This window comes from Silurus meridionalis, chromosome 24, assembly GCF_014805685.1.
Source record: "Silurus meridionalis isolate SWU-2019-XX chromosome 24, ASM1480568v1, whole genome shotgun sequence".
In the NCBI taxonomy this organism is placed as follows: domain Eukaryota; kingdom Metazoa; phylum Chordata; class Actinopteri; order Siluriformes; family Siluridae; genus Silurus; species Silurus meridionalis.
In genome coordinates this window covers 19569943-19585439 of record NC_060907.1, presented here as the reverse complement: position 1 = coordinate 19585439, position 15497 = coordinate 19569943, and the positions used below count along the sequence as shown (strand labels likewise).

Here is a 15497-nt window from a genome sequence, read left to right as displayed (position 1 = left end):
TGCTGCTCCTTGGTGAATCAGGTTGCGAGTCAAATTACCAGTGGGTCAGAAAAATAAATAAAACAAACAAACACAAAGACCCAAAACAAAACAAACAAACCAAAAAAACAGGCTAGTTAAATGTTAGACCATTAGCGCTTTAGTTTTCGCTCCGATCACTCTACCACGAAAGGAAATTATACCAAGGTTGAATTTTTTTCTTTACTCTTCGAAAGAGGCAGATAGGGTACGGAGACTGATGATCCACTGTGGTGACCCCTAATGGGAGAAGCCGAAAGAAGAAGATTCTTTGCCGTTTACTTGGTCTCAAATCTTGCACATAAAAAGACTTGTTCGAATCATGTTGACTCAATTTGTTGAAGATTCTGGCGTCAGGAGCCAAAGTTCCTGGTATTGATCGAACCCCAGGTCTAAACATACACAACAAAAGCACAGTTGCAAACAAGCCACTGACTTGACGTCGACTTGGCGTGAAAGCATATGCGGGTCTGCTGAACATATAACCCTTGTTGGAGGGCCTCACAAAGGCTTTGCATAGAAAATGTTACTGCTCCATTGTCTAGAACAATGACTTAAGTTAAATAGGTAGTTGATTAGTGGTTGAGAAACTGCACTTTTGATTCAAAGGTTGTGAGTTCAGATCCCAGCCACAACAAGGGCCCCTGAGAAAGACCCTTAACCCCATAGCTGCTAAGTAGTACAAGTAAGATAAATGTAAGTCGCTCTGGATAGGGGCATTTGCCAAAATGTCATAAATGTAAATATAATACAGATCCGAATCCCTAAGACAGTAATGTACATGAGTGTATACCTGATGATCATGGAGTTTAGGACGCTAGTTTCTAGATGGCACCGAGAACAAAGAGAAAGGGCCAATAGGAGAGGGCAGAACAGAGTCTGGGTAATTTATTAAATCTGGCTGCTCTTGGACTGACAAATGAAACATCACAGTGAGTCATCTCCATTCATTAGCCGTTGAGGATTTATGTTGTACTGGGCAGCACAGAGCGAGGCGAACCGCTGCCGAACTGCATGCGATATGGTCACGCGCCGATTCATTTTCCAAAGCAGATTGGACTTAATTGACTGGGCAGGCGACGCCGGGAGGATTAAGGCCAGGAGGAAGCCGAGCTGTGCCCGATCGCATGCAGTTGTTTGATGCTGCGTTTTAAAAGATCTCAAACGGTGCAGAACAAACCCGCCGCCCATCTCTGTCCAAATTCGGACGTTCCGTTCAATGCCTAGCGACGGATGTCCACGTTTCCCTTTCAGCCACGTTTAACATTTTCATTCCTCTCGAATAGCACACCTCATTTGATCCGATCCAAGAGCTCAGTTGTTAGCCAGTGACGTGAATTGGGTGCGTTAGAGCGAAATAAATGGTGCTAAACCATAACGCCGCAGCTTTCTGCCAAGAATGTTAGAAGGTGAGCATTGCTTATCGAGATTAATATCTACATTTGTTTCAGGAGTTAAAAAACAAAAACAAACAAAAAAAATAATTCTATCTAGCATTAAAAAGCTAAAACATGAAAAATATCCAAATACGGACCACATGAAGCCTTTGTTAAAACTCGAGAAAAGCAGAATTGTTTATTGTCTATTGGTTCTTCTATAATTCCGTCCCAGGAGCCAACAGACGGATTTATAATTTTATTACCTAATGCCACTACTATGGTTCGTGGACCACGAGGTCACACGTTATGAAACGTCGCACTGAACTGAAGAATTCTTATGTAACAAGCTCTTGGTATATGAAAAGTGTTCAACAAATGAGAGATTCTGGCGTCAATGATAAACGATGACAACGTTGCTTCGATTCCCCCTTTGTGAATGTGTCCAATTTAATGGAATGCACTAAAACATTTTAAAGTTTCACTTTTAAGTTCAGCACATTTTGCTCAGAAGAGAGAGAGAGAGAGAGAGAGAGACCTCATGGCCTTATTTCTCAGCAGCTTCTAGCACAGCCTTCAAATATACACTCCAGCAGACCATCCAGCACTTAGTTTCTTCTGCTCAAGCTCAATCATTTTCTCTATTTCGTCTTCAAAGATTCCTGGATGAAGCGTGTGCCAGTTTAACCTGAGGGCTTGCTCTTCTAATTAACTAAATGAGCGAGATCCACCAGCAGATGGCTGATGAAAGATGGTAATTACGTTTCCTGAACGTCTCCATCAGAGTTGGCCTGCAGTGCGACACGCTCAGCTTCGCACGCTAATGTCCGAGGCGTAGGTACAGTTACAGATGCAAGCATGGAGCAACTTCTCTCATCGAAAGTCAACCTCTTTATATAAAAAATAAAAACAGAAAAAAAAAAAACCAGAAAACCAATTCTCCACACATGCACAAGGATCCTGCTCCTTCACACTCCATTAATATTTACACCCGCCTCCAAGGAGAGACCATCTCGGAGCAGGGAGACGGGGAAAAAAAACAAAACAAAAGAAGGGCAAGAAGGTGGGAAAGTGAAAAGTATCGAAAATCAATAATAGATGAGTATATAGGGATGGAATTTGATGATAGAATGAACAAGTGAATGGAAAATGAGAAGATATCAGGCACCAGTCTTTAATTTTCGTGTATTTTATTATTTTTTTTTTACCGACTAGGAAGCGTATGGTTAAAGGAGGAGCGTCAATCATCGAAACGCATCAGATCGCAAAACGTTTCACTTCCTGTGAAAAACTGGCGTGCCGATGTCACGTGCCATCACTTTCCCAGGGAGTTTTATGTTCCTGTAACTTCAAGGAAACAGATGCTATTTTTTTAACCATGGGCGAGGCGATGAAGCGCCCAACCCAACCCGCCCCACCGTACGCCTGGCTTGTCAGTGGAGTAGCACGCTCCATAGCGCGGAACAGCTAGTTTGTCGCATTTTATTACGGCCGGTTATGAAGGTGACGGCAAAAAGTTCCAACGTAGGAGACGGCGACGGAAATTCTCACGGAACACGATAACGGATTTCCTTATCGGCGTAATGCCGAGAGATCGATCCAGTGTCGGTTTCGGGGAACAACTGAAGCAGTTAATTGCCTCTCACCCTCCGGCTAATCAATACCCAGCCGCCCTATTAAGCACAGGCTCTTTCTCCTCATCGCATTCCCCTGGTGCTTGTGTCTCAGACCTCAAAAAAAAAAAAAAAGCATTCGATACAAATATAATCCGAGCCTCTGAAGCTGTACGGCCTTGACGCCAGGTTGATGCGAATGTAAATGCAGTCCTGGTAAACTAAGGTGACTGAATCCAGAGCGACTACGTTACTAAGCAGCGGTTTCTATCTAACAGCAGCAGGTGTGCTGATTTATTCAAAAGGTTGGTCAAACGGCATTGCCAACCTGCAGTTGGACAAATATAGGATTTATACCTAGTATTAGCTTGAGAAGTGTCCACTCTGGGAAATAGGAAGTAAAGCAAAATCTGTAAAAAAAAAAAAAAAAAAAAGATTTCATACCGAATCAGTCAAGGACTGGGTTACCAATGACCGCCACAGGTATTGTTAGCTAACAGGGTACACGTGGAAATTGGGCTACTGTTGGCCAAAGGAGGAGAAGAGGAGGAAGACGTCGACAGAGACAGCAGGGAAAGAATTGTAGAAAAGTGGAGGTTTGGGTTGGTACTGAGGATGGAGCCACCAGGAAGGAGGGAAACAGAAAGACCAAGGAGGAGGTTTATGGATGTGTTGAGGGAAGACATGCAGGTAGTTGGTGTGAAAGAGGCAGGTGTAGAGGACAGGAGTATAGAGATGGATGAGTCGCTGTGGCGCCCCCTAATGGGAGCAGCTGAAAGAAGTTGAAACTTAATTAAACAAATTGAGAAAATAGTCCTGCCCCCAAAAACAAGAAACAATCTAGAGTAAAAACAAAACAAAAAAAAGAAAAGTCAGCTCATATATCAGAATCAGGTTAATTGGCCAAGTGTGTTGACACACACAAGGAATTTGGTTCCAGCTGTTTGTTACTCCCAAAAGTACAGACATAAATAAAAACCTATACAAGACAAAACAGACACGACAAGACAAAAACAGACTATACAAGACAATACAGACAGTGTGGGTAATAAATAGGGATACAGACCAGTAATGTACATAAAGTGTGGGAGTGCATGGTAGTGCAAATGACAGTATCGTGTGCCAGGTATGATGAGAGAGTTTACAATAAAACTTTGTACAGTATGTAGAAGTATATAGCATGTGTTTGTGTTTTGCATGTCTGTGAGTATGACCGAGACAGAGGAAGACGATGGGAAAGAGAGGACGGGCCCGAGTCTGGGTCATTTATCAAATGTCTGCTCTTGAACTGATGAATGAAACCTCACAGCCAGCTGTCCAGTTCGATTAGAAAATTCTGCTGCACTGGTCAAGGCAGAGTGAGACCCAATGACACTACACAGCATGAACACACACACCATCACCAACAGGCATCTGTTAAAGCAGATCGAAGCTAATTGACTGAAGTGAGAGAGGAACGGCAACCAAAAAAGAAGCTGAAATCCAAACTGAGCATGTGTTTAAAGCATTGCGTTACATTCTGTCAACTCCTCATAGGAATGTGATCAGACAGACAGAGTCAAGCTCAAATGTGCTGTAGCATTGGTTATACGTCTATGAGAATGTCTCTTTATTCTTTATCACGTTTTGTTTTTTTAATTCGGCTTCATGAAAAACCCTGCAGTTAAAGTTACTCATATCGTGGTATTGTGAACCCATTAGTACTTATACTGGAAAAACCTTTTATTGAAGAATAATAAGTTCCACAATGACGCTCTAACACACACACTGAACACAAGAAGTTGAGTCATGCTTAAGCTTTAATACACCTGCCCTGGTTTAACCAGGTCTCATTTACCTGAAGATGTAATAATTGTGTTAGAAAAAGAAAAATATATATCTTTAAGGTATTAATGGTGAACCAAAACTGGGGTTAAACGCCAAGCTTAAGGTTACAAGGGAGGTTACAAAAAGCTTTCAACCTTCTGCTGACCCACTGCTGCTGGGGCTCCATAGAATTGGGTTGACAATAATTGAGAAAATGTGCAATTTCTTCCATAGATGTTAGTTAATACAGACTCGGTTCCCGGACCCCTGAAGGGTCTGGATAGGCTGATAGGGTGGAGCCAGGGTGGCTTTCAAGTCTGCAAAATGCAGTTCAAAGGCAGGCTTTGAATAAATTCCATTTTTCAATCTCAGGCACACAGAATGTCAAGACGCATCAAAATGTTATTTGGCATCCGGCTGGCAAAAAAAAAATATTTCAAAAGATCTTTGGAATTTGGAAATGATACATTGTTCATATATTTTTTTCCCCCTCAGTTGGGAGTGGGTGGGGTTCATTCTTCAGAAGGTGGAAGTGGGTTGAGTTAATCATCATGTGTATGACTAGTCTTCCTGATCTTTTTAATGCTGGACGGGTCCATGTAGGTTGGACTTGTTGGAGAGAAGGCGTGCATATCGGCTTGAGGGGGGGGCGAAACTCAAGAGAACATACAAGGACAAGAAGCTAAAGGAAAGTGTACAATTCTCACTAATGTTGGAACACAATCCCACCCCACACACTGCACGTGCAAGTACTGACCATGTCTGAAAGACCAAAAGATGTAAAGAATTTATTGCTCACGCTCGTGGACAAGGCTGGTGAATCAACTTAAGCAAATCTAACATCCTCAGTAATTAGTTATAATGCAGTCTAAGCCACTCGGACTGATCTCAATCGTTCTGCACCTAAACTCACAAGCTTGGCTGTTGCATGCTCCGACTTGACAAGTGATACAGCATAAGGTCTTGCCTCCATCCTGGAAATCATGGCCAATTGTACTTTCTAGGACCAGGAACTGCAAAGTCATTGCACACTGCATGACAGAGTCACTACATTAGAGCAGCAAATGCTACTTTTAGAGAAGACAAATGTTTTACAGGGAAGAATATATTACACAGAGTTTGAAAAAATAAAGGCTTACTGAAGACAAATGTATTGATTAATAGACTTTAGAATGCCGTTTCTAAAGCAAGCAACCCAAGGAATAAAATTCACAAAGTCTCCTTTCACTGAAGCCACAGCAGCACCACCAACATATATTATTTCTACTTGAAGCATTAATATTAAACTCAAAGTGACCTTTTGCACAATGGATTTGAATCTACAGGGTGCCCCTGCAGTCTCCATTTTGAAGGGATCCTGGCAGTTCCAGTGACCCTGGCAACAGGTTACAGTATGTGATGGCCGAAATCAGATTGGATTCAAACTATAACCCAAAAAAACACTCATAAGAAATGCTATGAAATAAAAGGGAAGACTACTGGGAATGATTTACATTTCCTAAATTACATATTCATGGGTCAAAAATAAATATTCAAACCCAAGTTAGTGATTCTGATCGAGTTTAGGCCAGCAGGAAAGGCCTTGCTGGCCCTGAGGGTCTGCCACTGCTAGAATTACACATCTAACCATATGCAAAATAGTTTCCTTTTCCATGGAGCCGATGGTTCACTGATACCACTGCAGACAGGAACAGCTAGCTCAGCCTGTGACAACATGCAAAACATACCGTTGTTCCTCAAATTGCCTTTATAGAGCGCTCTATTATGCAATTGCACAGAAGCTGAACTTCAGATGACGTCACTTTCTACGTTTGTGTGTAAACACAGACATGTATTGATAAACAGAGATGGGCGGAGATCGCTGAAGCTCCAAAAACCGAGATAAGAGGAGAGGACAGTAAGGTAGAGTTCTATATGAGACTGAGAAGCAATTCGAGAGAAAGGGACAAGCAGCATTCAGGTAAGTGTTACATTGTTACTTATTTTGTGTTTTGCTCTTCTGTGCGTCCTTTAGATAAGAATTCGAGGATCATTGTGTGAAATCTGAGATGAATAAAGTATCTAGAAAGTGTTGTTTCGGAGATCAGTGTACAATTATAACATTTTTTGTAAATACACACGTGAATGTTTGAAAATAAAGAAAATGCTAATTTCCTATGTAATTTTTATGCGTTTCGGACGCCGCTCATTTGCATGCGCAGGCTTTTTCAGCGCTCCACAAAAGTGCACACACTGCAAAATGGGATACAGGACAACAAACTAGGAGGTTAAATGTCCGAAAAGGCAGACGTGAATGTAATTTGACTCAATAATCGTGCGAGAGAAAGAATTTGTTCGTGCGATGGGTTTGGTTTTGCTCGCATTCTTTGTACTTCAGTTAAATAGCGAGAACATAAAAATGGCGTTCAAGATCATGAAACCGTCATCCTTCAAACAGGAACTATGCAAAAGGTTTCACAATGGAAAACAATCCTTTGCGTTAGTCTTCACTAGTCGAGGCTCTACAATTAGCCTGCACCTTTTAGCGCTCTCCGAGAGCATTCTATTTCTGAGATCTGAGTAACATTATGGACTCCAGTCTTTCCTTCGAACCTCATGTAGATAATCACACCAAGGAACTCCACTGCTGCACATGACAGGAAATTTAGAGATGTTATGAAGTCAGAAAGCCTTCAGGACTTTGTACTGTACAGTACGAGTTCCCGGTAAAAATACTTCCGTCTTCTCAGAATTTAACAAGCATCCATTTACTAACGTCCTTCACACATTCCTCAACATTATTTAACTCTCATCTCGTCTCTCATCCGACTTGCATCCAACCGCATATCGTCAGCTTTACAGAGAAAGTTAATACCAAACTCATGACTAATTTACTAAGAAATAGCATTTGGAAATTACAAAAATAAAAACCTAAAGCACAAGCAATGAGACACAAACCCTAATTAAAGGTCAGCAGCAGGTCATTTACCACTTTACCCAGGGTGCATGTAGGGTAATAGTCCGTGTAAACAGGTTGAATATTTTAATGTGGAATTAATTTATTGTTTTACAGCCAAGTAAAACAGTAATTGCTGATCTGATATAGGAATAGAAATCATGAGCATTTTTTATAACCAATCATGTAGATAACTGATATTTCATATTTTTTATTGGAAAATCACTGCTACCTATTGTTGGTATGAAATCTCCAGAAAACTCATGTAGATTGCAGACGAATATGATTTGAATTGCATGCTTTTGATCGGCATGCCGCTGAAATCATTATGTGAAGAATTGTCTTTGAAGTATTTTATAGAAAATGATGCATAAGTCCATTTATTTATGTATGATAATTTGTCATCGCCACGTAGTGCCTGGCTAAAGATCAGAAACATTTCTATACATTTTTTAATTCACTTCATTTCTCAGAAAAATAAAAATAAATTGCATGGCTACATCCCTTTGCATGTGCAACAAACTGCTGATGCACATTTTCTCTACAAAAAAATTTTAATAAATAAATAAATGATTAAAAATAATATAAAATGTATAAGGTAGTAAAGCGTTTGCATGTGCTTTTTTTTCCACAGAAATGGATTCGAAAGGAATTTCTACATTCCTGTTTTACTCAGGTCAGTGTGTAGAAACAATTTTTCATAAATTTGTGTTTACACATAAATCCTAAAACCTCTGATTTATCATATCAGTCAACTCGTTAGTATTTTTGTAAATCATCATATCAGACATCAGATCTGGTCTTCTAAACCGCAATTTTGTAATAAATCCATGTGTCCTGCTTTTTTAGTCCTATGTGGTGTAACGGCGTACATCCCTCATCGCTATCACTTTGTGAACGAGAATAAAACCTGGAGCGAAGCTCAGACTTACTGTCGAGACAATTACACTGATCTGGCAACCATCAGCAACATGGATGAGATGAAGAAGCTGAATATCACACTGAAGAAGGAACTGCAAAGCTAGCTTGGATCGGTCTAAAGAGCGAGAGCTTTGGGGAATGGAAGTGGTCTCTGGCAAACCAAACTTTCTACAGAGACGGAGACACTTACAGGAACTGGAGTAGTGGAGAACCAAACAATAATGGAGGAAATGAACACTGTGCTAATATTGCAAAAACTGGCTTTTGGTTTGACTGCAGATGTGACTTAATGTTACCTTTTGTTTGTTATGAAGGTACAGTTTTCAGATACATGTTAATAAATGCCAATGATATTAAATGATAGTAGACTATTGAATTGTAACTGTTCAGTGTTTACTGTTTTTCAAACTTAAAGATTTGTAGTTATTGTACTTTTCTGGATTATTTCAGGCAAAAACAGCATTGATAATTATACATTCATTAATGAAACAAAGACCTGGTATGAAGCTCAGACCTTCTGCAGAGAGAAATACACCGACCTGGTCAGCGTGAGGAACCAAACTGAGAATGAATTGATCACAAAACTTATTCAAACTATAGTGAATGATGGTGTTTGGATTGGATTTTCAATGACTCCTGGAAGTGGTCAGATCAGAGTAATTCCTCATTCAGATACTGGAGCTCTGACAAACCCAGAGATGATTTGAAATGTGCAGCAGTGAATAACTCTAAGCAACACTACTGGAGTGATCTGAACTGCACAGAAGAACTCCCATTCATCTGCCATGAGAGTGAGTTCCATCACACTAATTCACCTTCATTTCATTTTTAGTCATCTCAGTGTTTATATAGTCTGTCCCTGATATATAACATTTTACCATATTTCCAGATAAACTGATCCTGATAAAGATGAATCTGACCTGGAAAGAAGCTCTGAGATACTGCAGGAACCATCATCATGACCTGGTCTCAGTGCGCTCTGAAGAGATGCAGCTCTGGGTGAAGGAAGTTGCTCTGAACGCCTCCACCAAACACGTGTGGCTCGGCCTGCGTCACACCTGCGCTCTGGGCTTCTGGTACTGGGTGACTGGAGAGATGATCTGCTATCAGGACTGGGCTCCGGGGAACGGGACAGGAACAGAAGACTGCAGCAATGAAGAGAGAACCGGAGCAGTGCAGTCTGGAGGAACGAAGCAGCAGTGGGTCAGTCTGCCTCAGAGCAACACACTCAACTTCATCTGCTCCACCTATGAAGGTTAGTCAGTGTGGTGGGTTTATTGGTGCTGACATTTTATTTTTTATATTTTTAAAAAGATCTCTAATTTTCCAGATCATCTGTACCACCGAGTGATTCAACAATATATCTATCCATTCTATTGACTTTCTTTCCAGATGTTTAATCCTATATCTAAACCATATATTATGGATTTTTTGCCATGTGATCTACACTAACATGTTTACTTTATTAATAGAAGGGGGTTTGAGGGGAAAAAAAGAAAGATGTATAATATTTGCTCGATTTTGTTTGCTGTATGTAACATTTAGATTGTTTTAGTTGTCTGTAGTGTAACAGACACCTGTAGACATTTGACACTGTAATGTCCATTTAATACTGCAAAAACAAAGTTCCTGTTTAAAGACCTCTTTAATGTTTTATTTTTTTATATTTATGGGTTACATGTACATTTATGGGATTTGGCAATGATCTTAATACAGCAGTTGCGTTAATTTCTTAACCACTGAGCTTTCAGTTCCCTATATAAAGAGATTAATGTTGACAAACTTTATATATGTATATGATTTAAGGTGGTGGTCTCTCTAAACCTGTCGTGTCGATGATTTGACTTTTACATTTGAATATGGAGTGTAATGATCACTGGAACTCTAATAAAATGAATATTTTGACTTCCAACAATTTGTTCTGTGTTGATTCACAAAATAAAGGGATTTTTCCAGTATAACGGACAGATAACTTTCCAGTCTCGGTCATGTCTAAACGATTCTATGGCATAATTCAGTTTTAAAAAAAATTTAGGAGAAATGTCACTACAACTAAACAGTGTGTTTTGAAATATTATAATCTATTTGTAAAATCAGGACTTTATGGATAAAACAGTGCAGACGGTCTGTTATGTAATAAGGTAATGAATGTGTTTTACGCCTGTGGATCTGTAATTCATGATACTTCGTCTTATACTGGTTTACGGAAACTTTTCAGAAATCCCTGCAGGGACGGGACACTGAGGCCTCGAGCCAAACAGAGATCTGATAATAGGGTTAGACTCTCAGATCCTAATCGATACAGGGACATTTAAGGGACAAAAGATATATTATGGTAGAAATGGATAAATTAACACCTGAATGCAACTGGGGGAAATGTAGCAAGAACAGGACCAGGAGGAGACGGGATGGGAATTGGATAAGAAAATAAGAGAGGAATCCCCCTCTGAAAAACACACCAAGATGAACAAATAAATGCATGTCACACACGTCTCACCACATCTCCATTCCCATGTAACTGAAAAGCAGGAAATTTCACCTAGGCCTGTGGCTTCATGCAAATCCTGAACTTTTTCCTCGATTTGAATGTATATGAATATACATGGAAGTACACAGAAAGCCTACTGGTCTTCAGATTGGACATCCGAGTGTGCACGGGCAGAGACGGGTGGTGTTGGGCGGCAACAAACAGAGATGGGAGGAGATTGATAGGACAATGCACAAAGGACAGGTTTAAGAGGAACAGACAGATATATACAGCTCCATACGACACAGAGGAACAAACAGGAGTCTATTAAGAGATTGCAGGAAGAGTCTGATAAGAATTTGCTGACTTAACAAAAATAATGACAATATTAGGATATAATAAGAAAAAAGAACTTGTCTGGTAGTTTGGCTAATTTGGTTAAAGCCTCACGTTGTGTATAGAACGCACCAGGGGTGTGATGCGACGATGCAAACAACGTCCATCTTTAAGATTTATGAATGCTATAAAAGTATAATTGACTGAAGTTTTATGTTGGTATCTCTACTTCCCCTGGCAGGCATGTGTCCTTCACGTAGCAGAATATTGCATCTTCTTTCTCGTTAAAGAAAAACAGCAATGTTTGTTTTACATCTCAGAGCAACCAATTAGCGCTCCCCTCATCACTCCATACTGCTTTACTGCCTGTAAGAACTTTGTTTTTCTTCACACCAACAGTAAGTAGTTTAAGAGTCGTTTCACCTTCAAATCCAGATTCCATGTCAACGTTTCTTGAAGACCAATTCCAGTAAGTTCCTTGAAGTGATCTGCCATGCCAGCCACTCTTCCAAAAGGCTTTTTCTATTTTTCCCGTTTGACTTGTTTCCGCTGTGCGCAAAGAGAACTTTGAACACCACACCTTTGACTTCTTGTAGATTTACAGTAGGTTGCCGAGACATCATCTTCAGCTTTTCTTTCTTTTCCTGCTGGCTCTCAGGGGTTTCTCCGAGGGGCATGGATTTTACATCCCAGTTAATGCACCCGTAAGTATCCTGGATTGCTGCTCTCTGCTCTGGAGGTATTTCACCTGTCAGACTCTGACACGATGCTTTCGTTTTCATCTTTTAGGGGTTGTAGATCGCTTCACATTTTCAATCCTATATTGCAACTGCTTAACTAAAGAATGTTACCGTGGCCCAACCACATCTTCCTCTATTACATCTTGCAGAGATTTAGGATATTTTGACACCATCTTTTTGGCAACCTCAGTAAAATGCCTTCTTCTTTGGGCAGAACCTATTCCCATCATTTCAGTCACCACAATCCGGAGCATTTCTCTTCTCATTCATGGACGCTTTTCTGTCTCCAATACCTGCATCAGTTCCTCTGGGAACTTCTCCCAGCATATCAGAGCAGTATTTCCCAGTCAATAACAGGGCTGTGGGAGCCTCTGGAAGAGAATGATTGTGAACTACTGGGTGAAAAAGACTGCAAGGTTGTGTGAAGTCCTGGTGAGGAACCAACAGATGAATCTGGCCTGCAAAAAAACACACACAAACAAGGAATCATCAATTACACAATGTGAGTTTTTATACTGATTACCTTTTGTTTTAGGCGAATAAGTTTGGGCACTGGTAGTATTTTGTTTTGCAAAAACATGACTTACATCTCAGTGTCCAAGCAGCAATGACTTTTGGGGCTTGAACAGGCCTCAACGCTGACAGCAAATCATCTGGCTCTATAAACTACAAATCATCATAGGTCTCCATGCCTAGAGAATGCAAAGTCTCTTCTAAAATATCCTTTGTCACCTCTGGAAGGTCAGGCAAGACCTCAGTGATGGCAGAGCGGAGAAATGTTCTCTCCCAGTCAGTCTTTTCTGGAGTTTAAAGTGAATAGGAGAGAGAAGTAATACTACACTTAAAGGCAAGTCTTTAATTTTTTGATATTTTCAATAAGCAATAGTGCAAAAGTTTTTGTTTTAAACCATTTGTTTATATATTTTGCTGTAGTGTGTCAGCAGAAAATCAGTTTACATTTTCCAAACATTTCTTTTGACATTAACTGTAATAATCAAGGAAGATTTTTGTATGCACAATGTCACAGAATCTGATGCTCCACAAAGTGATCTGATCCTACATAATTCAGTCTGTCTGCGATTGCATGAAGATTAAAAATAAATAAATAAATAAAAACACCTGCATGCTACAGTACTGTGAAAACTTTTACGCTCCTGTGTAAAAATGCTGTAAAGTGAGGATGCCTTCGAAATCATTACAATTAAACTTTTTATCAATGAAGTTCTATTAATTGAATAAAAACAATCTGTGTCCACCTTTTGCATTCAAAACAGCTGCTCTCCCAAGTACACTTGTACATTGATTTTCAGGGAGTTTTGCAGGTGGGTTTCTAACGCATCTTTCAGTCTGTCAACTTTTCTGTTTCCTCATGTAATTGCAGATGAACCAGATAATGGCGAGATCACATCTTTTTTGTGGAGCACCTGATGTCAGACTCTTTGCTCATACAAACATTTGAATAATCCAGTGAAATTTTCAGGCAAAAGGAAATGTAAACTGATATTTCCTATTGATCCACTACAGCAAAATGTATAAATAACTGCCTTTCAACCATTTCTGGAAGGTTAAAGTAGTATGGTGCCGAATACTTTTGCACAGTCCTGCATATGTTCACATTTTATTAAGAGTAAATTAGCATTTTCGCAGCGTTTGTTCACTTCGGTGCCAAAAAAAACCTTTTTATTCAGACAGCACAGTGTGTTTCAGTGGAATGACTTGGTGCCCATTAACAATGTAATGTATGATTATAATGGATACAAATCCACCGAGTCATTACTGCTAAGACATTGCACCCTGGTACTTTGTTTTGTCACAGAGTACAGGTGGGATTCAGACCATCTTCAGCTTTATACATTTCCATCACGAAATACACAGCTGCATCATTCCGAATTAAAATAAGTAGTTCACCAAACTCAGTGGACTCACCATTTTCCGACACAAGGAAAAGACCCTGTTTATATGACCTACCTCTTTACATTATGCCTGTGGATACACGAGTATTAACTTCTGAAAAGATAAGCTCTCGCGCTGCAGGTTTAATTGATTCACTGTAAAGGTTGGGGTAAAAAGTTTAAGTCTTGGACATGCAGAAGCTGACTGCATCCTGGTCCAGCTGAAAGATATGCTTGAAACATCTGAGGTCTTTCAGATAAATGTTAGGCAGATGTTGAAGTTTTTTCAAATGCCTGGCACATCTGTTGAAGTAGCTGCATTCACTTTTGAATCGCATCGTTCACAATCTAAGCAAAGGGCCAAATTCAAAAATGAGTGCTGGGTAGTGCCTCAAGAAGTGGTTTTAGTGGACTCCGTGAAATAAACACTGCCTTGATTCCAAGTATTTTTGGATTAGAATGTCAAGATGTGCTGAAGAAATTGTTTGTGCACAAACCAAAACCAACAATATCGTTAAGCTGGAAAGTTAACTGCCACACATCATCTGGATTCCAAGTCTGAACAGCTGGTCTGGAAAGCTTGGGCGCCTCGGAGTCGACAGCACATGGCTTTGTAAGAGCATCGGTTCCTTTGTATTTCAACTGCTTGATGCATCTGTTCAGAACTGAATATGTAAGCCATTGTGTATTTTTAATGAAATACTTCAAGTACAATAGAATATTATAGGCTAAGACACTCTCAAAAATGTCATGGCCTAAACAAGGTGGGAGACCATGCTGGCAAAAGATTTCAGAGTATTAAAAACAGTTTACCTTTATTCCTTTGCTGCCTTGACTGTCTTCAGTTTGTGGATCACAAACAGCAAAATCGTAACTTTCAGGGGGGCGCTGGGGACCACAAACAATTGAGTCATCACTTTGAAATTCACCGTATGATTTCACAGAATCCGTAAAAGTATTGAGAACGACTGAAATATACAGTAAACCCACCAATGCTGTGTGAACCCAAATGATCACCAGAAAGACAATACAGAGCACTTTTGACCATTTCAATGACTTCAGTTATTCCGTTTTCCTCCAAATCTCGTAAATCCACTCATAGCTGTGAGAAAACCTGAGGTAAATTAACTGCAGAAAGATACACTGCAACTACTTTGTACTACTTGACACAAAATCTCTTTGTATGAATTTCAAATAATTCATTGCATAAGTATTTGATACAATAGAAAAATAGAGCTTAATATTGGGTACAAAAACCTTGTGAAGGTCTACAGCTTTATTCCTCGTGTCCTTAGACAGCTCTTTGGTCTTGCCCATAGTGGAGATGTTGGAGTCTGATTGATTGAGTGTGTGAACAGGTGAAATGAATACAGGTAATGAGTGGAGGATAGGA

The 15497-nt window shown here is 39.9% G+C and overlaps 3 protein-coding genes and 1 long non-coding RNA gene across 7 annotated transcripts in view; 2 read left to right on the top strand and 2 right to left on the bottom strand.

Annotated features, from left to right (window-relative positions):
* Positions 1-9726, bottom strand: part of LOC124378520 (macrophage mannose receptor 1-like) — a 58472-nt gene extending 48746 nt beyond the window's left edge. Inside the window, exon 1 of one of the 3 annotated variants that reach the window (XM_046838225.1) lies at positions 9590-9726. The gene's annotated coding sequence lies outside the window, so the exon portion shown is untranslated. The remainder of the gene's footprint in view (positions 1-9589) is intronic. The other 2 variants (XM_046838228.1, XM_046838227.1) reach the window with 2 other exon arrangements.
* Positions 6696-15497, top strand: part of LOC124378518 (C-type mannose receptor 2-like) — a 95569-nt gene continuing 86767 nt past the window's right edge. Inside the window, exons 1-2 of the mRNA XM_046838222.1 lie at positions 6696-6773; positions 8383-8424. Of these exons, the coding sequence (XP_046694178.1) occupies positions 6728-6773; positions 8383-8424 (88 nt within the window). The 5' untranslated portion in view covers positions 6696-6727. The remainder of the gene's footprint in view (positions 6774-8382; positions 8425-15497) is intronic.
* LOC124378526 (lithostathine-1-alpha-like) lies at positions 9153-10581 on the top strand. The gene is made up of 3 exons (XM_046838235.1): positions 9153-9460; positions 9559-9924; positions 10000-10581. Exons 2-3 carry the CDS (start codon positions 9579-9581, stop codon positions 10047-10049), a joined length of 396 nt encoding a protein of 131 aa, XP_046694191.1. The 5' UTR covers positions 9153-9460; positions 9559-9578; the 3' UTR covers positions 10050-10581.
* Positions 12562-15442, bottom strand: LOC124378527. Of its 2 annotated transcripts, XR_006924262.1 has the most exons (5): positions 15362-15442; positions 15095-15206; positions 14918-14992; positions 12800-13012; positions 12562-12670 (listed from the first exon to the last, which is right to left on the bottom strand). It is a non-coding gene; the product is annotated as an uncharacterized LOC124378527 (long non-coding RNA). The 2 variants fall into 2 exon arrangements; XR_006924261.1 differs by having other exon boundaries at positions 15095-15394.

Excerpts from the sequence above, each read along its gene's own strand:
- LOC124378526 (XM_046838235.1), top strand. The coding sequence starts at position 9,579 with ATGAATCTGACCTGGAAAGAAGCTCTGAGATACTGCAGGAACCATCAT. Across the intron at positions 9,925-9,999 it reads CATCTGCTCCACCTATGAAG|ATCATCTGTACCACCGAGTG; the intron begins GTTAGTCAGTGT and ends CTAATTTTCCAG.